At 40.0% G+C, this 23,131-nt stretch overlaps 3 protein-coding genes across 4 annotated transcripts; 1 reads left to right on the forward strand and 2 right to left on the reverse strand.

The window, feature by feature from the left end:
* Nucleotides 1–116: 116 nt before the first annotated feature.
* On the reverse strand, nt 117–10,102 carry spsb3b (splA/ryanodine receptor domain and SOCS box containing 3b). The gene is made up of 7 exons (XM_037690840.1): nt 10,012–10,102; nt 7,928–8,048; nt 5,357–5,537; nt 3,173–3,360; nt 2,970–3,072; nt 2,753–2,878; nt 117–687 (listed from the first exon to the last, which is right to left on the reverse strand). The coding sequence occupies exons 1-7, from the start codon at nt 10,050–10,052 to the stop codon at nt 173–175; spliced, it is 1,275 nt and encodes a 424-aa protein (XP_037546768.1). The 5' UTR covers nt 10,053–10,102; the 3' UTR covers nt 117–172.
* A 489-nt stretch (nt 10,103–10,591) lies between these two features.
* nubp2 (nucleotide binding protein 2 (MinD homolog, E. coli)) lies at nt 10,592–14,374 on the forward strand. Of its 2 annotated transcripts, XM_037690841.1 has the most exons (7): nt 10,592–10,642; nt 11,028–11,146; nt 11,232–11,430; nt 13,221–13,375; nt 13,589–13,699; nt 13,773–13,842; nt 14,175–14,374. In XM_037690841.1, exons 1-7 carry the CDS (start codon nt 10,627–10,629, stop codon nt 14,318–14,320), a joined length of 816 nt encoding a protein of 271 aa, XP_037546769.1. In that variant the 5' UTR covers nt 10,592–10,626; the 3' UTR covers nt 14,321–14,374. The 2 variants fall into 2 exon arrangements, with proteins under 2 accessions (XP_037546769.1, XP_037546770.1); XM_037690842.1 differs by lacking the exon at nt 10,592–10,642 and having other exon boundaries at nt 11,081–11,145; nt 11,230–11,430.
* Nucleotides 14,375–15,526: 1,152 nt separating this feature from the next.
* On the reverse strand, nt 15,527–21,215 carry atp6v0cb (ATPase H+ transporting V0 subunit cb). Its single transcript, XM_037690843.1, has 3 exons — nt 20,950–21,215; nt 17,421–17,604; nt 15,527–16,965 (listed from the first exon to the last, which is right to left on the reverse strand). Exons 1-3 carry the CDS (start codon nt 21,020–21,022, stop codon nt 16,761–16,763), a joined length of 462 nt encoding a protein of 153 aa, XP_037546771.1. The 5' UTR covers nt 21,023–21,215; the 3' UTR covers nt 15,527–16,760.
* Nucleotides 21,216–23,131: the final 1,916 nt, after the last annotated feature.

The following is a 23,131-nucleotide window of genomic DNA, read 5'->3' on the forward strand; positions in this document are numbered from 1 at the left end:
CAAAATAAAACAGCCCTGACGCATTAAATTCCCACTCCTGCATCCCAGTTCAAGTATTTTACATAAAAGAGAAGAAACGATACATTTTGAAGCGACTAATCGTCGCGACTGCTCGGAGTGAACATGGATGGCGGTGGTAGAAAAGCTTTGGACCGGACCTGGAACCACCTCGTCATGTCCAGCGACATCTCTTGCACTGATAGTCCTCGGGCTCGGAGCAGCAGCTGTCGTAGTCGCTGCTCGGCGGAGTTGGAGGACAGTGGCAAGCCGCAGAGTGAGTCTGATGAGACGTGGGGCAGGGGCGGTCGTACGGGGCGGTGTCGGGGCTGAGGGAGGTGCAGGCACTCAGGGTGGAGACGGGGCTGGAAGGCACGCCGGTCTGCTCGTCGACATCCTGCTGGCAGGAGTCGGAGAAATACGCCTCCTCCTCTGAAGAGTCGGAGCCGCTGCTGAGGGTGAAGATCCAGCCCAGATGGTTGTGGAGGAGGAGGCGCAGGCCCGGGGGCAGCTGCAGGGCGGTAACTACATCTGGACAGTGGGGCAACGTTTGGCGCAGCCGAGCACAGCAAAGGTACTGCAGGGAGGTGGGTGTGTAGCAGGCACGGATCACCTTCATGCTGCTCTTCGCTGCGGTGGAGCACACCATGGGGTAGAACTTCTTGTTCTGCAGCCTGGTGGCAGCGACACCTGACGGAGGCGGAAGGATCCAGAGTTTACATCAGAGAACCAGGCGTACAGACAGGAAACAGACAAATACACCATCACTTGTAAGGTTGTACTTGTCGGAGCATGAGGAAAATTATCTGGTCTTTACCAGGTTCTGAAAATATTTTAATCCAGCCGCAAATGTGCAAAAATACACAACAAACCCCACCATGGCTTTGTTTATTAAATCAAAACTGTGTGAAAAACCAAAGAAACCCCATGGTTCAACAGTTTATAGAACCTCATTTGGCAGCAGTGACACTCGAATGTTAGTCTCTCCCATGGTTGTAGATGAATTTTGGCCCACTCTTCTTTACATCATTGCTTTAGTTCATTGATAAGACATTTGTGTCTGCTCAGCTCTGTCAGGATCCCATTAGAGTTTTTCAATCAGGTTGAGGTCTGGACTTTGACTGGACCATTACAACACATCGATTATTTTATTTGGAGCCATTCTTTTGTAGATTTGCTGCTGTGTTTGGATCATTGTCCTGTTTCATGACCCTGTTTGGTCCAAACTTCAGCTGGCAGACCGATGGCCTCACATGTGACTCTAGCACAGGGCTATTCAACACAACTGCTCAGGGGGGACACAGTTTCTGAAAGCCAGCAGCTCAGGGGCCAGACATCCAGCAATTAAAGTGTAAATAAACCAAGTATTTCAATGATCCGTTAACTTTTGAATGTGTTTGTTTTGTTGCACTGAATCGCTGCTCGTTCAGTGACTGATTACTTCATCCTGAATGCACTCCAACCATCACTGCTCCCAACAAACTCAAGGATTAAATACATGCTGACCTCTGCTCAAACACACACTCTGCCTATAATACTGTACTGTAAATAGTCTGTCCTTATCAATGTTCCAACACATACTGAACATTATTATTAATATTGTTTATGTTACTTCTTTATATATTGTGTTTAACATTTAGGAACTTTTGTGTGAATCTTTTTATCTGTTGCTGCTGTTACACTTGAATTTCCCATCAGTGGGTCAGTGGGACAATAAAGGCTGTTTCTATTCTATTCTATAAATACAATAAACAAAAGCCCCTCCCCCCCCAATTTTTTTTTTTTTTAATTTAAAAAAATTACAATTTTATGAAGTCATTTGTGGGCCAGATTGAAGTCACCTGCGGGCTGGAAGTGGCCCACAGGCCACCAGTTGAATATCCCTGCTCTAAAACATTTTGGTCTACAGAGGAGCTCATGGCTGACTGACTAACTGATGCTGCAACACAAGCCCAAACCATCATCCCTCCCCCACCATGCTTGGTTGTTGGCACGAGGGGGTTGTACAGATATGATGGGTCTGATTTTCACCTAACACAGCCCTGTGCATTATGGGTAAGCTCTCCACTTTGTTCTCATCTGTCCAATTATTCCAGGAGTCTTGTGGTTCATTCAGACCAAGTCATGCTGCCATGTCTTTAGAGAAACGAGGCTTTTAACTGGCAACCTTTTTCAACAATCCATACTTTGCTGATGTTTTTCAAACTGTCTTCTCATGAACTTCAACTTTCAACCTGCTAAACAAAGCCTATAGCGCTCAAACCCAAGGGCCAAATGTGGCCCCAAAGAGGTTATTTTAAACGTAATTATTTTTATCACTTCTCATTTTATTTAAAAACTGAGCATACTTTATTTACTTCAGACTTGGTGTGACAGGTGGCCAACTTTGAAGCCAAGAAAAATTAGTAGGAATTTTTCAGTAATTTTTTGATTTTGATGCAGAAATAGTGACACAGAATGTCAAATAAAACTAATCAGACTCTAATTTTGGCCCTTTTGTAATAGATTTTAAAACCCCTGCGGCTCTTTTTTTTTTTTTTGCCAAATCAAATATTGCACATTCTGACCTTGAGGTGAATGTGCTGGAATGCCAACTTTTGTACACTTGAAGTTAAATTAAAAAAATATATAATCTAATAAAAACTAGATTAGTTTTATTATGTCCATATAAATAAAAGTTGATTTTCTTTTCCCAGAAAGCTACACCTATATGCTGCAACCTTGAAACATATGGAGACAAGTGTCAAAAACACACCTATGCAGTGCCGATTCTTGTAGAAAGTCAGGGTGCCGTGCCACGTGTCCAGGTGCACTCCTATGATTGAGCCCTGACTGAACCGAGAAGAGAACTTCACTTTGTCTCCTTTGTGTTGGAGCAGACCTTTAAGCAAACAAAAACAGCTTATTTGCTTCAATTGCTTACTATAAATGGTAAAATAAAATTCTAGCTAGTTCCACACATAAATTCCTACCCGTGTAGGAAAGGCCCCAACTGTCTTCATCGTGACCGAGCAGACTGCCAAAGCTGTATTTGAACATCTCCAGGTTCACCTCAGAGGTTCCAATCCCCACCATCTACACACATCCAAGCCCAAAAACAAACAAAATTACAGAGTATATTCAGACTGGACACGATCAGACTAATTCTACATTTTTTTCAGAGCCGGACACCAACCATGTCCGTTCCATAGACCGGAGAGGTCATCTTCACCTCCCAGTAGTGCTGACCATCTGACAGCTCCTTGGTGCCGCGGATGGCCGCCGTGCCGCAGCTGTAGTCCGAGTGAAAGCTCACCTTCCTGCTGTCACAGCTGAGGTAAGCTCCGGATGACTTACAGCCCTCATCCCACACCCAGTGAAACCCTGAGAAAACACGCCGCACAGGAAGTGTTGTGATTTTTACACTTGACCAACAGCAGAACCTGGTTGCTCCTGCAGCTGAACAGAAACCATTATCATTTTATTTACATTATTATTGTACAAATAAATAAACTGCCCTGTGTTCAGTATCAGTTAGAAAATGGTAAGATGCTGATATTGCCAATAAAGATACTGGAAATGGTAAATTGTACAGTTCTACGTTGGGATTTAACCAAATATTTCTGCTTCCCTACAACAAGGGTCTGCAATCTACGGCTCTGGAGCCACAAGTGGCCCTTTGGTCCATCTACAGCGGCACTTTCAAGATTTGACCAAAACTAACATAATCTGAATTTTATTGGTTGTTATACTAAAATAAAAAACGGTAATTTTAAGTCTTCCTGTCACTTTTTCCTGTAAGTATGTGAATAGTAGGGGTTGAGTCAACTAGACGATTCTAGGACATCTCGCGGGTAGTAGCATAAATATACACTCTTGATGTTTTGCTTCTTTGTTTTTGGTTGTAAATAATAAATGGCGTTCTTTTTTTGTGTGAATATGATACAGCGTCTTGAGTTCCTATGACGTCACAGCGACTAGTCGACTCGACTCTCATCGTGTTGTTATCATGACTTTAAAAAATATGCAGTCGTGCAACCCCTAGTGAATAGCAGAACAACACAAAGAGTAAAGCTCACTCACTTTATGCTTTTTTCTCTTCAAAGTAGGATACTGAATTTTTCCACAATAAGAAATAAAATCATTTGCCGGCATAGTTCATGGTTTAAAATTTTACAAAACTGTTAAAAGCTATATTTTTTCTTTTCTTCATGTACAACAATCCGATCTATTCTTTTGTCTTAGAATGTACAAACATCAAATGTTAAAAATGTTTTTAGTTGTATAAAGTCACCCTACTGGGCAGAAAAGGCCCCTCTAACAAACTTGAAGTGGCCCATGGGCCACCAGTTGATGATCACAGTTGGACCAGATTGTTGTGGTGTCCAACACTTAATTTAGTGAACAAAGGGGCATAAAAAGCTCTTTTGATCATAAAGGTTTCTGACCCGACCTACGACATAAACAAAAAAAAGGAACCATTTCCGACCCATGCTGTCATGATTAGGATTTTATTTTTATATATTGAGTTATTATTATTTTCAAATGATCTATCCCAAAAACTTGCAAATGATATGCAGTTTGTTGAAATGTAGCTATTTTATCACCTGACTACTAAATTATTTTGCTTACGACAGCACCGGTTTGAAAACATGTTATCAGCCAAATATTTAAAAAGGGGAATTCCCCAGCTTCTCACATTATACAAAGGGATTTCCTGGCGCTACGGCAGCCAGCAGAGAAAAAAAAAAAAAGGTCAGTTTCAAAGGAAATTTAAACGATAGGAATTAAAAAGATTATTTCTGAAGACATACTTGTTAGAAGTCTTTAATGTAAAAGGTAGATCAGGAAGATTATGTTGTTTTAATTACAGAGATTGCTAAATAGTGTCTCTTATTTGTCATCAAATCTCAATTACAGCACAAATGAACATTTAGATGTTTTTTGCGCTGCAGACTGAGCTCATTTTGACTCATTTTGTCACCACTGGTCACATATTTTTGGACAAGATAAACTAATTTAATGTCAACAATGCTCCAGTAGAGCTGCACAATATGAAAAAAAAAAAAAAATTGCAATAACAACATGTGCAACATTACGGTTAAAATAATTCATATATATTGTGCCATGTGATGACAGATTGCAAAAGCAATGAATATGTGGGTTTGCTTCAACATTCAACAATATCTCACTTTTACATTGTGCTGAGGTTAAATAACTGCAGAGGAGCATGAATTCTTAATAAAATCACAGATGACTTCACCGTCGATGTATTATTTTGTTTCATAACACCAAACACATCTTCCTTTGTCATTTGTGTGTTCAAAATCTTTTCATTGTGTTTTCACGTTGTTTGCAGCTGCGTGCGTCTCGCCCTCACCCTGGTCCTCCTCCCCACACACACAGTCGCTGGGAACCCCGAAACCTTGGCCGGCCTCGTCCTGCGGCTCACAGAGGCAGAAGGACTCCCCTGTCACTGGTGGCGAGCTGGGCAGAGGCACCACCTCTGAGACGCTCGCCGGTCTGTCCGAGTAATCCACTTCTGAATCCAAATCACTGATCTGGTTTTTTAAATCAGCACAAAACAGAAGCTTGGTAAGAGAGGGATCAGCTGGGAGGACTTTGTGTTTTAAATTTTTTTTATTTTATTTTTTTTTTTACATCAACTCCCCCAAAAGATTCTCATTTCCCCAAAAGGTTTGTGCGTTTTCCAACAATGTTCAGTCAGGTCATCTGGACAGTTGCTTTTTATTCTTTTCCTTTTTTTTTTTTTTTAAAATTGCCGAGACGTTTCATCCTTCATCCAAAGGACTTCTTCAGTCCGAGAAGCCACAACAAACTGGAGTCCAACAAGCATCAACTCCCATCCATCCATCCATTATCTTTACCCGCTTATTCCATTTTGGGTCACGGGGGTCGCCGGTGCCCATGTCCAGCAATCACTGTGCGAGGGGCGGGGTACACCCTGGACAGTCGCAAGTCCATCACAGGGTCACATAGAGACACACGAGACAAACAACCATTCACTCTCTCACTCACACCTAGGGACAATTTAGAGTTACCAATCAGTCTAACATGCATGTTTTTGGTCTGTGGGAGGAAACCGGAGCACCCGGAGAAAACCCACGCATGCACGGAGAGAACATGCAAACTCCACCCAGAAGGGCCCTGGACCGGGGTTTGAACCAGGGACCTGCTCGCTGAGAGGCAGCAGTTCTACCAGTTGCGCCACCGTGCTGCCCATCAACTCCCATAGTAGAATAAAAAAATTAAAAAAAACAGTTTGCTGGTGATAAGATAGTTTTTTTTTTCCACTATGGGAGTTTGTACTTGTGGGACTCCAGTTTGTTTGTGGCTCCCAGGACTGAATAAGTCCTTTGGATGACGGATGAATATTGTCAGCCAAAAAAAAAAATGTCCAGATGATCTGACTGAACTTTTTTGGATTTGAACCTGGATTATTGAGCATGAACTTTGGTGTTTGTGTGTTTTGTTACCACGAGGAGTCATGTGTGCCACGGAGTAAAATTAGAAACCTCTTAAAGACACCAAACAACTTCTGCTGCCTTTGAAGCACATCGAACATTTATTTCAGACAGATTAGCGCTCGTGGAAAACTAATGCAGGTATTTTTTATATTATCTCACCAGTTCTCATAAAAAAAAATAAAAAAAAATAATATCATACAGTCCAAAAATTATCAAGGAATGCTCACCTCACAGATAATGCTGATTCAGCATTTACACTATTGTTTACCTGTTTTTATTTATTTATTTTGTATGTATTTTCAATCTGAGTATCTTTGCACACTGTGATATTTTCATTCAAATATCAAAATGTTCAGCTCATTCAGGAGATGGGTAACCTTTGATTTTTGTAACTTGTTTACTTTTTTAAATATTTACTTTTATGTACAAACGTAAAAACATGAAGATCTCTTTAACTCCTTCGAACACATTGTTCTCTTTAGGTCAGCATACTTGCTCTATTTTTTCTTCTTATGCTACTTTTAGATTTTAACTAACTTTTGCTTGAGCATTTAGCATTTTCTCATTTAGTCACTGTTATGCTACTTTTCTTTTTCAGCTAATGTTCTGCTAAATTTAGCTTTTAGCTACTTTTACCTAAAAGAAAGAAAAGCTTTGCAGAAAGTGGTGAAGGCTGCACAGAAGTCTGTTGGAGTCAGCCTTCCCAGCATCGCAGACATCTACACCTCCAGATGCAGGAAGCGGGACACCTGCATCATGAAGGACCCCACTCACCCAGCACACACACTTTTTGCCCCACTCCCCTCAGGCAGAAGGTTGAGGAGCATTAAGTGTAGAACCACTAGACTGAGGAACAGCTTCTACCCTGAGGCTGTTAGACTCATGAATCTCTAACCAGAATAATCACTGTGAAAAAAAAATCACTGTAATGCCACTTTGATTGTTGATACGTGCTGCTGATCTCATGCTGCTGATTATTTCATGCTGCTGTATTCTTTCGTACTTATCTACTCACACAGACTCGTGTTATTTGGCATGTTGTTTTGCACTATTAGTGTTTAGAGTATTCTTAGTTTATATCTTAGATCCTTATTAATGTTTATTTTTACAATTTATATTTTTGCTATTGTTGGATGTAACTGGGACCCCGTGTACCCAATTTCATTCCACCTCATGTAGCACATGTGATGTGAATGATAATTAAACCTACTTGACCTAGTGTTCTGCTGCTTTTAGCTTTAACTCGGTTTCAGCTTCTTCAGCAAGCTTCAGCAAAGTCATTCAACTTTCACAGAATTTATTATTTTTCAACGTTATTTTTCTGATCTTTACTTAACCCTCCTGCTGCTCTTGGGTCAACATGGCCCACAAGGCCTTGTGGGACATTTTGATCCCAGGGCAGCAGGAGGGTTAAATCTTAGTGTTTTCCACTCCAGTATTTCTACTTTCATGTCTTTTCTCACCTGTATGGCTGTTTGGCTCTCCTGCTCGTCGCTGTCAGCCATGACATCTGTCTCCTGCCGAGTGTCACTCCAGGCCAAATGTCGAGCTCTGCTGCTTCTGCCTCGTCTCAGCATGGCAGCTCTGCGGACAGCCAGCACAAGACCCGGTGAGCAGCTGGCAAATGAGCCGAAGGCCGTGCCCTTCTTGATTTATGACCTAAAGGTCAGTGGTGATCTCCAAGCGCTCATCTTATTTATTCATGGATTTCTAGGACATCATTTCAAGTTATATAAAAAATTAAATGAATGAAATTAAAGCGTTTAGAAAGGCAGCTTTTGGAATCTGAGGGCTTTACGGTGTAATTCTTGTGCAGAACTAAGAGGTTGCAAACTTCCTCATAATGTTGGGATTTTTCCCTTAAAATGTCTCACAAGACAGGTCACTCACAACCTGATAACTTTAAACTTACCATTTCTGCCAACCCCCTGCAGTCACTTTAAAAGCCCCGTCATGAGTCAGTGCAGAATAAGTTGTGTGTCCTGGATCTCCTATTTCTATCTGTCTCCATATGTCACCGTTGGCACATCTTTGCATGCACTGAAGCTTTAAATCCTCTGTAGCAGCATGTTTGTAGGCTAGGTTTACTCAGCAAGTTTTCTTGGCTCAAAATGTGAGACAGAATACACAGAATGCAGATCGCCCTCATGCCAAAGTTTTAAACTAAGATCTAAGTTAAGAATTTATGGAGTTTTTGGTCAAACCTTGACAATAATGTTATACACAAGCTTGCCTGATATTGCAAGATGTCATGCTTCAAGAATGTGTTGTGAATGACTCTCAGCTACTACCACGTCAAATCTGAGCTCAATATCTGTAAAAATGGCTGATTTAGAGCTAAGTTTGTGGTGGCTAAGGTTGGTTAGTTGTGGCAGCCATTTTTAAATGAACTGGCTCCAAATGTTGAAGGAATGTAGATGCACATGCAATAACCATTTTCTAAACGTTTTATTAGAATCCATCCAGTCATGCGTGAGATATTTTGCTAACAGACAAAAAGACAGTTTGAATCCAAGTTTTATGCAAAGAGTAGGACTTGGAGTGTGTGTGTGAAGGACTCACAGCTACATCCACATCTTAATTTTAACACAATTCCTGTAAAATTGGCTGAAATGTACCAACTCTTGTGTTTTCAGTGTGCTCTGGCTGTCGCCTTAATATGGACTGGCTCCAAAAGTTGAACAGTTGTAAATGATCATCTAAGGATTATTTCCTGAAAGTTTCATTATAACTTGTCCAGTCGTTCATGCAATGGTTCAGTAACAGACACACACAAACTGTGATGACTTGTCACATTTAAGTAGACTGAACAAGAAACAGCCATACAGCTGCTGCACTTTTGGAACTCAGCAACATCATTTCAGTCTTTTTTTATCTGAAAACCACGTGACAGCTGATTTACTGATTAGAAAGAGATGAATAATGTGGTTTTGTGAAATCAAATCCCAGTTTTGAGCTGTTTACCATCTTCACGGACACTAATCGTTGCAACCGATTCCCCCAGTTGATGTTCAGATTTTTGAAATGCAATCCATCACAATAAACTCCCTGACACAAACCACGCTCCTCTTTCAGGTTGCACCGTTACAGGTATACAATTCATAGTTTGACACTTTTATACCTGGACCTGATGGCATGGCTCTGTTAATGCCAGCCCCTGAACGCAGCAGCTGGTTGCTGCTTTCCAAGCAGGTGCAGCGGATGACTGCCATTAGTTTAGATTAGCCAGTCTAGAGCAAGTCTCCTTTTAATTGAGCCTTACCCTACATCCTCCATGTGCATCATCTGGAGGTCTGAGTCAGGATTGGTGAGTCAGTGTGTTGATGGATTTGATAGCAATTTAATCACCACTGAACAGCATTCATTTCCAGATATAAAATCAAACTTTCAGCTCTCATGTTTGGGTATCTTGACCTCCACAGCTTCACATCATCATCATGAACTGGCAGCTGAAGTTTCATATATGTCCCACTAGTTTCCTGAATGGTGCTTCATCCTAAAACCAGCAGAAATGTCTATTAAAACAGAAATGAGGTTATGCTCTTACCTTACTCTGGTCTTCCTGTACACTGTCTTGCAGTGCCTCATTTGCCTTGGTGTCCGTGCGTGCGACAGCTGCAATGTGTGCACTCTGTCCCACTTCCAGGCAGGATAGAAGTAAACACAACTTCTCCACTCCTTCACTGAGCTCCCATTGGATTAAAACTGAGCGGAGGAGGAGTTTATGGAAATGTCTTTGGTTGCGGCCACTTCAATGCAAATATCTAAGACGTGTCATAAACTTCTGTTGACGTGAATACTTTGTACACATTTAATTAGATGTTTTCTAAACGTTTGGCTTTTAATATTGTTGATAAAAATACGTTAAAGCATAATTTTTAAAACAGAAAAATTACAAAAAATTATAATATAAAGACAGTAAAACGGCTATAAATTGTATTTAAAGTCGTAACGATAGTTTTTAGAACTATTTGTTGCCCAGTGGTTCAAAATGCTACAGTTTTATGTGAACCTGAATGCGCCATTCGTCACACCCGAGACCAATTGGTTGTTTAAAAAGAAGGCGGGACAAACAGGAAAAATAAGCTTTGTGGTTGGCGCGTGACTGCGTGTGATCCCGGAAGTTTTGTACTATTTCCGTTTGCGTGCTGGAGCTCAAAACATGGAGCAGAATAATGGTATGTGGAATTTACTGGTTAAATTTAAAATACACTAAGGTTTTAGCAGCATTTATCGCTAATTCATTTGATGTATATATTATACCAGGAAGTGACAACTTACCGAGGACTTGTTTGTTAGCTCAAGCTAACTAACTTTCAACTCGAATCACCTGCCAAAATATTACTACCCAGAATTTAATATAAAAGTTGACCAAACTAATTTCATATTCTTTAACAGGTTTCTAATTGTACAGAGATGTTGTTGCTAACTTTAAGGCATCAACTGCGATGTTTCTACCAATTAAGACAAATTAACGTATAGTTAATCTTTATTATTAGCTATTACTGCAAAAAATTGTGGATGTAAACCTTTTTTATTTCCCTTTCTTTCTCTAATTTATAGGAGATGGGAACTTGGCCCAGGTTCGGCATGTTGTTCTGGTGCTGTCAGGGAAAGGAGGTGTGGGAAAGAGCACCATCACCACAGCGTTAGCCCTGGCTCTCAGGCATGTAGGAAAAAAGGTGAGCTCCAAAACCTGACTTGTCTCAAGGGGACAGTAAGCAGATACATTTTATAACGAATTGATACAACTCTTGTGTTCATTAGGTTGGTATCCTGGACGTTGACCTTTGTGGGCCCAGTATCCCCCAGATGCTGAGTGTGGGCCGGCCAGAGGTGCACCAGTGTGACTCAGGTTGGGTACCAGTTTACACAGATCCACAGAAGAGTCTGGCTCTTATGTCCATTGGTTTCCTGATGGAAGACCCAGATGAAGCTGTGGTGTGGAGGGGGCCAAAGAAAACAGGTATGTGTGTTAATTAAAGTACGGTCCCCTCCAAAAGTATTGGAAGAGCAAGGCATATTCCTTTTTTGTTGGGTTTAAGATGAAAACATGAGCACGAGACGAGTTCAGAGTGTCAACTTTTATTTCCTGGTATTTACATGTAAATGTGTTAAACCACTTGGTATATATCACCATTTGTATTACACAGCATTCTTAGGTGAGCAAAAGTAAAGGAACAAATAATCCTACAGTGAACAACATTTAATATTTGGTGATGTAATCCTTGACTGCCTCAAGCCTGCGACCCATCGACATCACCCAACTGTTGCGTTCTTCATTCGTGATGCTGTTCCAGGATTTTACCACAACTTCTTTCAGTTCTTGTTTGTTTCAGGGGTTCTCCCTTCAGTCTCCTCTTCAGGAGGTGAAATGCATCGTCTACTGGGCAACAGTCAGGTGATTGACTTGGGCAGTCTAAAACCTTCCACTTTTTACCCCTGATGAAGTCTTTTGTTTTGTTGGCAGTGTGCTTTGGGTCGTTGTCCTGCTGCATGATAAAATTCCTCCCGATTAGTTTGGATGCATTTCTCCGTAAACTGGCAAAATGTTTCTGTACACTTCGGAACGCATTCTGCTGCTACCATCATCGGTTACATCATCAATAAATATTAACGAGCCTGTTCCAGAGGCAGCCATGCACGTCCAAGCCATGACATTACCTCCACCATGCTTCACAGATGAACTTGTAGCTTTGGATCATAAGCAGTTCCTTTCTTCCTCCACACTTTGGTCGAGACTGATCTTGGTCTCATCAATCCATAAGATTGTGTTCCAAGACGTTTGCGGCTCATCTCTGTACTTCTTTGCGAATTTCGATCTGGCCTTCTGATTCTTACTACACATGAGTGGTTTGCATCTTTGGCTATGGCCTCTATATTTCGGCTCTAGGAGTTTTCTTCAAACAGTGGGTTGTGATACCTTCACCCCTGCACTGCGGAGGTTGTTGGTGATGTCACTTACTGATGTTTCAATACTTCTGTCATCAACTACTGTCATTTTCTTCTGCTGATGTTTGTTGCGCAGCACAACAGTAGTTTCTTTCTTATTCAGGACATTCCAAATTGTTATGCTATCTATGCCCAATGTTTGTCCAATGGCTCTGATTGATTTTTCCTTTTCTCAGCGTCAGGATGGCTTGATTTTCTCCCACAGACAGCTCTGTGGTCTTCGTGTTGGCGTATCCTCGTTAACAAGAAATACATACCAGTATTTAGGGTTAAACACAGGCCAAAAAGTGGACTAGTCATGCAGCACTATTTAATGTTTGAACAATCAACATTAAAGGCAACACCTGGTCAACAAGAAACACCTGTTTCATGTTCCAATAGTTCTGCACACTTGAAAAGTGGGTGGGTTCAAACAAAGGGTGGTATGTCCCGAGTTGTTTAGCACATCTACAGGAAATAAAAGATGACATTCTGAACTCGTCTTGCGCTCATCTGTTGATCTTAAACCCAAATGTCTTCAGTGAACAACACAAACAGGAATTTATCTCGCTGTTCCAATACTTCTGGAGGGGTCTGTAGTTGTATACAGCTGTTCTGACTGTTATGGCATTGAAGGTATTTCTGTGCAAAATTAGGGGCATGCATATAAAATAATGGCCAAAACACTTGTTTTTTTTTTTTAAACAAATGTATAAAATAACTCTTCAAAATGTACAATGGGTATTGAGGCAATATTGAATTAGCATCCTATTTTTAAGCTCATATTTATCTCAGCATCCTCATGTCTGAATGCTCCATCCTCAGCTTTGATTGGCCAGTTTGTGTCAGATGTTGCCTGGGGGGAGCTGGATGTGCTGCTGGTGGACACACCACCCGGGACGTCCGATGAGCACCTGGCTGTACTTGAAAACCTTAAAAAACACAAGGTGGATGGAGCCATTTTAGTCACCACACCTCAGGTAAACAGTAGTTTACATGTGAGGAGGCGGTACGACTCGCTACGTTTCACTTTACGTTTATAGGAACTTGTAACTTTTAACATCTATGTGAACTGATGTTGACCTTTTAATTCATTTGTTTGTTTTTTTATTGTTTTGTCCTAGCTTTAATACATTAATTACTTAAAGCTTTATGTCTATTCTGAGACGAGATATTATTTTGGGTTGCTGCAGGCTGTATCAACAGGAGACGTGAGAAGAGAAATCACCTTCTGTAAGAAAACAGGTCTTCGGATCTTGGGAATTGTAGAGAACATGAGTGGCTTTGTTTGTCCGCACTGCTCGGTGAGTAATAAATTTATATATTGCCAAACACAGTCGGGATGTTTGTTTCGAACTTGATGCTGCCGTTTTACAGGAGTGCAGCAACATATTTTCAAAGGGCGGTGGTGAAGAACTGGCTGAGCTCACCGGATCAGTGTTCTTAGGTGAGACGCATCGTGTTTGTAATGTCGGCCTGCAGCCTCAAGAGGACACCACACTCTGAACACATGTGGCATCACTGCCAGTTAAAATGGTAGTTGGACTGGATGAGACTTTTTAATCATTTTTAGGAAAATGTGTGATTACAATATAGTCTCTCAAAGTGGTGACCAGCTTTCTGTGCAGATCAGTTGCAAGAGCAATAATGCAGACAATGTGCACTACAGATTTGTCAATGGCACCCTGTAAAGTAAGCTAATGTATGCTAAACAAGTGACCTGGTGTATTTGACCTTTAAAATACACTTGATAATTTGCATTTAATGCGTTTCTTTCAGGTTCAGTACCTTTGGATCCTCTTCTCAGCGCCAGTTTAGAGGAAGGAAAAGATTTCACACGGTCGTTTCCGGACAGCGCCACATTCAGCGCCATCAGCAATATTTCTCAAACTTTGCTCAAGGGCCTTGAAACAGATTCCGTTTAGGTGAATTGTAATTTTTTTTTGTTACATTTACCACGTGTCTGAAAAAAATAAAGCACGCAGTGATGCCATAATGTGTGTTCTTTTGATACAGGCTTCCAGTGCAGGCACTTTTGTTATTGTGGGAGTTCAGACTTGCTAAAGTCCCACCAAGGTTCTCGACATACTACTGGAGGTCTAGTCCACTACTTTTGTCATTTAGAGTTTTAGCTCAGGGGTCTGCAACCTTTTCGATAAAAAGAGCCATTTATGCCACTTGTAAATCACGATGTCCGGAGTCGCAAAACCTGCTGCAACTGTGTACGGTTAACTGGTGGCCCATGGACCACAGGTTTGTTGGAGATGTTTTTTCCAACCAGTGGGGGTGATAAAATGCAAAATGTCTATTAGCATTTATTGATATTTTTACATTTTAATACAAAAGAAAAGATCAGATTCATGTAAAGAAAAATATTTTTTTTTAAACAATTTTCTAAAAATTAAAACTGAACTCTGCATGAGTTCTCTTAATTGTTGATCAAGTATCCTACTTAAAGCAAAAACCGTATGAAATTAGGCAAGTTTATTGGATATTCAGTTATTTAAAAAAATAAAATACTTTGACTTTTTTGTTTGTTTAATTCTTAGTGTTCTCAAAGTTACTCAACGTATTCCTTCTCAACTTATTCGAAAACATTCTGGTGGTTTTGAAAGATCACGCTGAGACTGGAAGTCGACCTAAAGGATTCTATGCTAGCTATGACTGTTTTCTAGTTTATTCTGTTTACTTGCATTCCCTGTACTCCTACTCAAATCATGAGCATTTAGAAAAGCGCTATACAAATAAAAAGGCATTACTTAAGTAGCTAACAAAGTACTAGCATGTTGTAGTCCACGTTTTACACCTTGTACTTGTATTATTCTTCACATATTTGAAAATTACAGGAAATCTTAAACTAGCCATTTTCATTGTCGGTAATAATTTAAATAAAATTCAGTTTTATTTTGGTTTTGGTCAAAGCCTGAAAGAGCCACAGGTTGCAGACCCACGTTTTAGCTTCTAGCTGGCTTTATGCCGTTTACTTTTTCTTTTGGATTTTAGCTAGCATTTTGCTACTTTGGGCTTTTCAGCTGTCGTTCACTGCACGTCTGCAGAAAATGTAATTATCTAGTTCCATAAGGCGTCAGAATCAAATATGAAGTACTGAAGACACATTTGTGCGTTTAGAAGTCAGTCAAAAGTTGAAATCTTTAATAGTGAAAACGTTGATACATCAGGATAGCTTCAATACCAGCGCTTGTACAGGATTCAAGATGGCCGCTTTGCTCATATGCACCAGCAGTGTCATTTCCAGAAAACAAACTTCAGATCAAATCTGCAGAAAACTATGAAAAATGTAACCACTCATCTACTTTTGACTTGCCGCTTGATCTAAACGATATCTTTTATAGTTTTCTTTGGGAATTTTACTTTTATTTAATGTTCAAGTTGCATTCTGACCTGGATTAAATCTTCTGAAACCTGCTCTGCAAGTTCATAATCCAAGAGCGAGAAAACACTGAACCCCATGCAGGATTTAAATGGCTGGAATGAAGAAGAGACGAGGTACAGCCACAGATGAACTGGGAGGTTGTGAAGAAGAGTGGAGATGGAATGTGAAAATTACACCGGTGAGACCCGACATAGGGCACGTGCGCACACACACCCACCTTTAATGCAAACAGCGGCACTACAGGAAAAAACACTGAAGTTTTTAAGTATGTTTGCACTTTGATTAGAATATAGCTACACAGAAAACTCCCACTTCACCAGCAACGTACTAAAGGCAGTCTTAATTATTTAACCAAGAATCACATCCGGAGGAATTCCAACCACAATTAACCCACAGTGCATTAAATAAATCTATATAGGTATTTATACATCTGTATATATATTTATATATGTAAATATCCTGGACAATTAGACTTTTGCTGCATTTGAACAATTTATAAATAAAATCAGTGGAAAACAAAAATAATTTGAGTCCATATGCAATTGTTTTTACAAATAGATCCTGGAGATTAATTTAGATATGCTTACAACTACCATGTACACATGGGAGGAGAAAATGCTGTGCGGCCCTTTGGTCAGCGCTAAAACCAGAATCCAAGCTGCCTCAGCTGGATTCAAAGTCTGAAATAACTTGAGGGAAGAAAAATCTTTATCTTATATATTTTCTTTGTTCCTTTTTAAACACACACGCACACACACACACACGAGACAGACAAATCACTACATTGCGCATTTACAAGTTGACTGTACACATTATTGAGAAAAAGACCATGTTTATGGAGCCATTTTAAATCATTTTTTCTCCACCTTCATTTCTGTCATCTTGCATGGCAGATTTTTATTTTTATTCCCCCTACACGTTCTCCAGCAGCAACATAAGAATCGATCTCATAGTGGAGATGATCGGGGCATTTACTTTGTGGACAGAATGAGGGCAACAATGAGCCCGTAGAGACCCAGGACCTCAGCAAAAATCAAGATGAGGATCATGCCCACAAAAAGCCTCGGCTGTTGAGCTGTGCCCCTCACACCTGCGTCGCCCACGATGCCGATGGCAAAGCCTGCTGCCAGCCCACTGAGGCCCACGCTCAGTCCAGCTCCGAGGTGGAGGAAACTCCTACACAGACGAGAACAGTCAGCACAAAAGGGTTGGGATTTGTTTTTTTATTGAGTAACGACACATTTAACTAGATGTGAAAGTTAGAAAATAAGTACTATTCAGTAGATACAATACAGCAATTATATTTAATATGATATATTAAACTAAGCATTAAGACCATAAAAGGCTAAGAGTGACGTTACATATAGTCTGATATAAAAAAATACTGTCCAAGTTCATTCTGTGCATGCACTGATCTAAAGCTGGGACAAGAAAGTTTTTTTCAAGCATATGTGGTGATGTGATAAGACGGGCAGTTCTGGAGTCTGCTGAAAGCAGACCAATGTCTTAGGAGAGTCAGATGAACCGTTTGACTCTTAGGGATTAAATGAACAAACACGTGGTGAAATTAACTCTGAAGATGTGTTTAAAAGTTAAAAGGAAAAGACACAAAAAACACAAGTTGAACTCACTTATATAGAGGGATAGTTTCTGAGGTGTTGTTGGCGATCAGTACTGCTACTACCAGGCCGTAGATGGCTATAATACCAGCCATGACCACGGGGATAATGGACTTCATGATGAGCTCCGGCCTCATCACAGACATGGCAGCAATACCTGTGCCGCTCTTTGCCGTGCCGTAGGCTGCTCCCAAGGCTAAAAGGGAAAGACCAGACAACAAGTTAAAACAAAACTGGAGAGCAAATAACATAATGCAAGTAAAACAAAACTGATCCCATAAACCACAGGGTACAGCTGCACAATGAAGCAGAAGTGAAATGGAGCAACAACACAACTGTCGCACATTCAGTTTCTTTAAAAAAAAAAAAAGTCCAACATGATTTCACTCTGGGATTTCTCCAGTTGACAAACTGAAACTTCACATTTCTAAACCACACACATACAATTCAATATTCTATATATATATATATATATACTGCAACTAAATATCATTTGTGATACAAGCTCGGCATAATGGCACGGCAATACATTCTAATTTGTGATACAAGACATTAGAAATTGCTCTTCCTGTTATCGTCTCAAATCCTTTTACTACACAGCACTAGTTGGTTCATTTTAAAATGCAACTTGTTCTAGACTCCATTTGTGTAAATGACAACAATAATTGACAATACTATAAAAGAAAGAGCAAAGGTTTATTTTTATTTTATGTGGCTGATTTTAAGCTTTAATAGATAATTTTCCTGGCCCCATAAAAACCTCAATGATGCTGATTAAATCTGAAAAATCTAGAGATCTTGGAAAGCTGATTTATCAAGAGAGATGTCGCACACCGGTTCTTTTTTCTGACTGAGTAAGCACTGAGATGAATCCTACGGCTCTACGGCGTACAGGATGGTCAAACGTGCATGTGGCACTTGCCACGTTTCTTTCAAGGTATAGTGATGAATCACCAGACTGATGCCATCAGTGCAGGTTAAATCATTCCACCAATAGAGAGAGATCTGAGTGCAACTGGGCACCCTTTCCACCGACCCCAACAAAAGTAGAAGACTTTCTTACTTTCCATTTTATACCACATGATCTTCTGTGAACATTTCAAATTCCAACATAATATACCCACTGCAGGAACAGTAGATATATTATATATACACAAACAACTGAGCAACTATTCTCATCACAAGACGTTTTTATTCCAAACAGCAAACAACTAAAAAGGACAGAATGGTAAATAACAAATTGCTTTGGGGCTTTTTAAACCATCCATCAACTTTAACAGCAACCATAGCCCCCAACTGTAATCTTGTGCCCCACTCACATCATTTCCACCTTCATAGTCTTTGCAAAACACAAGTGTGACAAATGTGGATGATACGAAACAAACTGTTGTGCATTAAATATTAAAGACAATGTGTTACAAGGCGTTTGTTTTGCCCAGCAGAACATCTAAATTTTAATCCTAATCCTTCCATTTTAGGTAGAGAGCTTCTATGAGTTATCCATGTTCAATATTTGATCTATAGGATGCCTCATGACGTCTTGTGATGTCAGAGCAGCAGGTGCCTCCAACAGTGGATGATCCTTCTTGTACAATGAGATCGCAGCAAACAGCAAATTGGAGCAAATTGGAGCAAATGAAGTCGAACTCCATGCTAGCTGTGCAACAAGAAAGCATACCAGGCTGCTTGCAGAAATTAGGGGACTTGTTCATCTATTTATAGAACATCAAAAGGTGTGAAAATTATCCAGAATACATAGTACTTTAAGATTTAAATCTTCACTGAAAATTTAAAATCTAACCTAAAACCCCAATAGCAACTAAGAGGGAAATAACTGGTTTAGAGACCAGACCACTGAAAGCAAAACTGATTGGAAATTAAGACTACAGTTTAAAGTGATAAACACTTGAATCAGGACCTATTTAGATTTAACCCAAATGCAGATTAAACTGTTCTCATGTTCATGTATTAACAAGTGTTGCAGCAGCAGTGCAGTAATGAAAAAAAATACTAGTTGTGACACCCTGCGAGTGTTAACTGCTTTGAGCCAGACATCAGCTTTCCTCTTGCCACATGTCAATGTCAGAAAAAAAAATCTTGTAGCTGCAACCTCGGTTTCTGAACAGCTTTATGCTACATCACCTGTCATGCTAATGGATATTGCAGCACAGTGCATGACTCATCTATCCAAATTTTGTTTTGTACTGTATCATAGGCATGAGCTCCTCCCTACCAGCTGCCACTTCATCACTAGTATTATGAAGCACCACAACTAAGCTGCCATTTTCTATGATCACACATTTAACTTGTTTAAAAATCACTAAAGCATTCTAATACTTATATATATATAGCACTAATTACGGTACATAAGATTTCTTGACAGAAATTACCCAAAAAACACTAATACAACCAACTTTTACAATTTCTCTAGCTATAAATAATCCAGTTATAAATGCTTTGAGCAGCAGTGTCAAATTCTTTGTAAATGTTCAGTTAGCAGCTAGTTAATGTCACATCAGAACAGCACATACACCAGTCACATGTCGGAATCTTCTGCAAAAGAAAATGTCTTGACTTGCAACTCTCGCTTTGAATTGATGAAGAACTACTGGAACAGAATCCATAAAAACAATTATAATCAACTATAAAAAACAAAGTCCGCAGTCCGCTTTGTTTAAACACATTTACTGCTAATTCTTTAAGTTTCAAAGTCTAGATAGGCATTTCAAAGGCTCAGTAGTCAGAAGTCTCATCATGTGATCACCATGTGACATTGTCTCACCCTTTTCAGTAATAAGGAAGTTAACCAGGTGATAAAAGGTTTCCAATGGCTGCTTAAGGGTCTTTAACAAAAAATAAGCTGCATTAAATTAGTAGTCACGCCACTAGATCTATTTACATCGAACTACGTAAACTAAAGCTGTAAACTGATGCTAACTGTTAGCTTTTTGTCAACCTAATATTTGTTATATAGAAATCGAGCCACATATTACATCTTATTTTGAAAGTGGAAAAATGGCTCAACAGCTGCTAGCTAGCAGTTTTAGGATAAGTTAACACAATCGTAAAAGATACAAATTTAAAACCACCATAAGCAGTTACACCTTGATTTAATGTCATAATACGCTGATCTGACACCATAATAAAGCGAGCATAAGGTTTTATTTTCAATTTCGTTTAATTTAGCATTGCCGAACGGAGCTAACGCCAAAGCTAACTCATAGCTCCCAAAAACTAGTTAACTACTAGCTTTGACTAGTCCTCACGGCTGTCTGAGGCTAAAGTAAAAAAGGTTATTAGCGATAAATTTAACATTTAAACTCAATGAATAATGAGTAATAAGATATAAAGTACGGCTGCTGTCTGGCTATGCATAGCCTAGCTCAAAATTAGCATTGAAATGATAGCATCTAATTAGCTCCGAGCTTGAACGCGAGCGCCAGGAAAGCAACACATAACACTCATAAATTAAAATATGTAATTTCATACAGCGATAACATGCACTAATAAGCTTTAAAACATGCAAGTGTGCGATCATTACCGCTGAACACCATGGCAGCAGAGGCACCCATCACTGCGAAGAACGGTGCGTATTCGGGGCTTGAGCTCGACATTCTTGAAGAAAATAAGTTATACAAAGCTAATATGTACGGATGGCTCAACAACAAAAAAAATCGCACTTGACTTGAACTAATCGAAGGCCACGGACTGGGAATGCAACACCGGGTAAAACAAGAACCGTCTAATCGCCTAACTAACGGTGTAAACGGGCCAGTCACGACTCTCCAGATAAATACCCGGCGCAGCAGCACAAAATGGCGAAGCGGAAAGTATCACCTGACCGACCGTGTGGGAGAAACCATCTAAGAAAAAAAGAGGGGGGGTTACGGAGAAACAAAGTTCGTGAAATATCTACCCCATCTTACAACAGACATGTAAAGTAAGATATTTAATTCCTACATTTTAAAAAGTCTTATCTTAATTCAATAATGTATCGAAAACTTCTGTTAATCATGTACCTTTTTTAAAGTCACCTCCATTAGTCCCCACATTGGTATGATCCTCTGCAGGCTTTCCCTTTGATGTCTACTATTCACCTTAGAGAGAGAGATGAAGGATGCTGGGGAAATGCAAAGGTGTGGAGACAGTATTTATTTAAACAATGTTTTTTTATCAGACTGAGAAATATAAAAATCACTTTCTTCTTTTAGACAGAAACTAAGAGTAGATTTCTTTAAATATTGACTTTTCTATTTATGTCAGTCACAATACTCTACACTTTGCATCTGGACTTCTACCACACAGCAGAGGATACTTTACAGATGTTTGTGATATGAAGCAATGTGTCGTGTGAGAATGAGAAAGCTCCCCTTTCCTCTGTACAGCTTCCAGCAAATGCAGACGCAAATATCCAGGAGGAAAGGGCGAAGACAAGAGGACCCCAAAGCTGAAAAATGAAGGGAGAGTAGCTGTGTATGACTCATAAAGACCTTGTGCAATACCTCTTCTCTCCATCTGCTCTCTCTTCTGCATCGCCTGGCCAAGTCAGCACTACAGGACCCATCCCCCCAGTACAGCCCCATCACTCGTGATGCTGTGTCTCCACATGCATCACAGGCCTCCTTCCTCTCTACTCTCTCAGCTAACATTTCCACATCGTATGAGACAGCATTATGAAACAAGAAAACCTTTTGCGATGGAGGTGATACACCTCTAACAAGGTCACGGTGAAGAGGATTCTCTTTTCCTCAAAATGGCTATTGATTAAAATAAACAAAACCTATATTTAACACAAACTGGACGATCGTGTTGCTTTTAGGAATACACCAAGCAATCGTGTGCAAACAGCTCATTTAACAGCTCGGTGTAATATAAGCTGCACACAGATGCTTCCTGTTTGCTTTGGGTGAATCCCCATGTCACGGAGTGGTTTATAATCAATAGGTTTAAAAAGAGATGACAGAATCACATTTAGCTGGCTTATTTTTAGGGAAGGGAAATAGAAAAGGAGAAATTCTCACAATATCTTATCTAAGAGGGAAAATAAAGCAATTATTAGAACAGAACCAGTTAGGTGCATGACTTTTAACTTTATATAGCAAAGGCAGTCAGTCTCCTCACGGTTTGTGAATTAAAGCAATAAATGCAAGAATCTGACGCCTGCTTTTAAATTCTCCATTCCCAGTCAGTCGTGAGCTGAGGGGAGTGGGTGGTGAAGGGAAAGCCCAGCTTGTTGTAGGGTTAAACACTTAAGCATCTTACTCCTCGAGGATGAATGTGGAGGTTTTTCAGACGCGCCAGACCAACACCCAAAGGAGCGGCTAAATATAGACATGCACGTGTGATTAGCAGTGTGAATCCTGAATGAACGGCACCAGCCTAGTGAAGACTCAATACTGTAAAGATGGAATAACATCACCCGTTACCTGAGATGCATTCAGATGCATTAAACCCAAGTGCGTCCTTTTTAAATTAATAGACTATACATTTTTGTGAAACCATAATGGACATCGATTGGCGTAAAGTGTTTTTAAACTGAAAGCGTTGAACAAAATGCCTGAGGGGGGAAAATGTTTGAACAACAACGCAGATATATGGACACTTTATCTCCATTAGGTTTAACTGAAACGTAATGCTGGGTTCAGTGAAGTGAAACAGTGAAGAGCTTTTGCAGATACATTCGTTAGGACAAGTCTAACATTTTCCAGTCATACCATTCCTTG

The sequence above is a fragment of the Nematolebias whitei genome, chromosome 17 (genome assembly GCF_014905685.2).
Source record: "Nematolebias whitei isolate Nwh7 chromosome 17, NemWhi1, whole genome shotgun sequence".
Taxonomy (NCBI): Eukaryota; Metazoa; Chordata; class Actinopteri; order Cyprinodontiformes; family Rivulidae; genus Nematolebias; species Nematolebias whitei.

Excerpts from the sequence above, each read along its gene's own strand:
- spsb3b (XM_037690840.1), bottom strand. The coding sequence starts at position 10,052 with ATGAGGCACTGCAAGACAGTGTACAGGAAGACCAGAGTAAG. Across the intron at positions 5,538-7,927 it reads AGAGCCAAACAGCCATACAG|ATCAGTGATTTGGATTCAGA; the intron begins GTGAGAAAAGAC and ends TTAAAAAACCAG. Across the intron at positions 688-2,752 it reads CAAGAATCGGCACTGCATAG|GTGTCGCTGCCACCAGGCTG; the intron begins GTGTGTTTTTGA and ends CGCCTCCGTCAG.
- nubp2 (XM_037690841.1), top strand. Across the intron at positions 13,700-13,772 it reads TTGTTTGTCCGCACTGCTCG|GAGTGCAGCAACATATTTTC; the intron begins GTGAGTAATAAA and ends GCCGTTTTACAG. Across the intron at positions 13,843-14,174 it reads CACCGGATCAGTGTTCTTAG|GTTCAGTACCTTTGGATCCT; the intron begins GTGAGACGCATC and ends CGTTTCTTTCAG.
- atp6v0cb (XM_037690843.1), bottom strand. The coding sequence starts at position 21,022 with ATGTCGAGCTCAAGCCCCGAATACGCACCGTTCTTCGCAGTGATGGGT. Across the intron at positions 17,605-20,949 it reads TGCTGCCATGGTGTTCAGCG|CCTTGGGAGCAGCCTACGGC; the intron begins GTAATGATCGCA and ends TTTCCCTTTTAG. Across the intron at positions 16,966-17,420 it reads GAAACTATCCCTCTATATAA|GAGTTTCCTCCACCTCGGAG; the intron begins GTGAGTTCAACT and ends TCGTCTGTGTAG.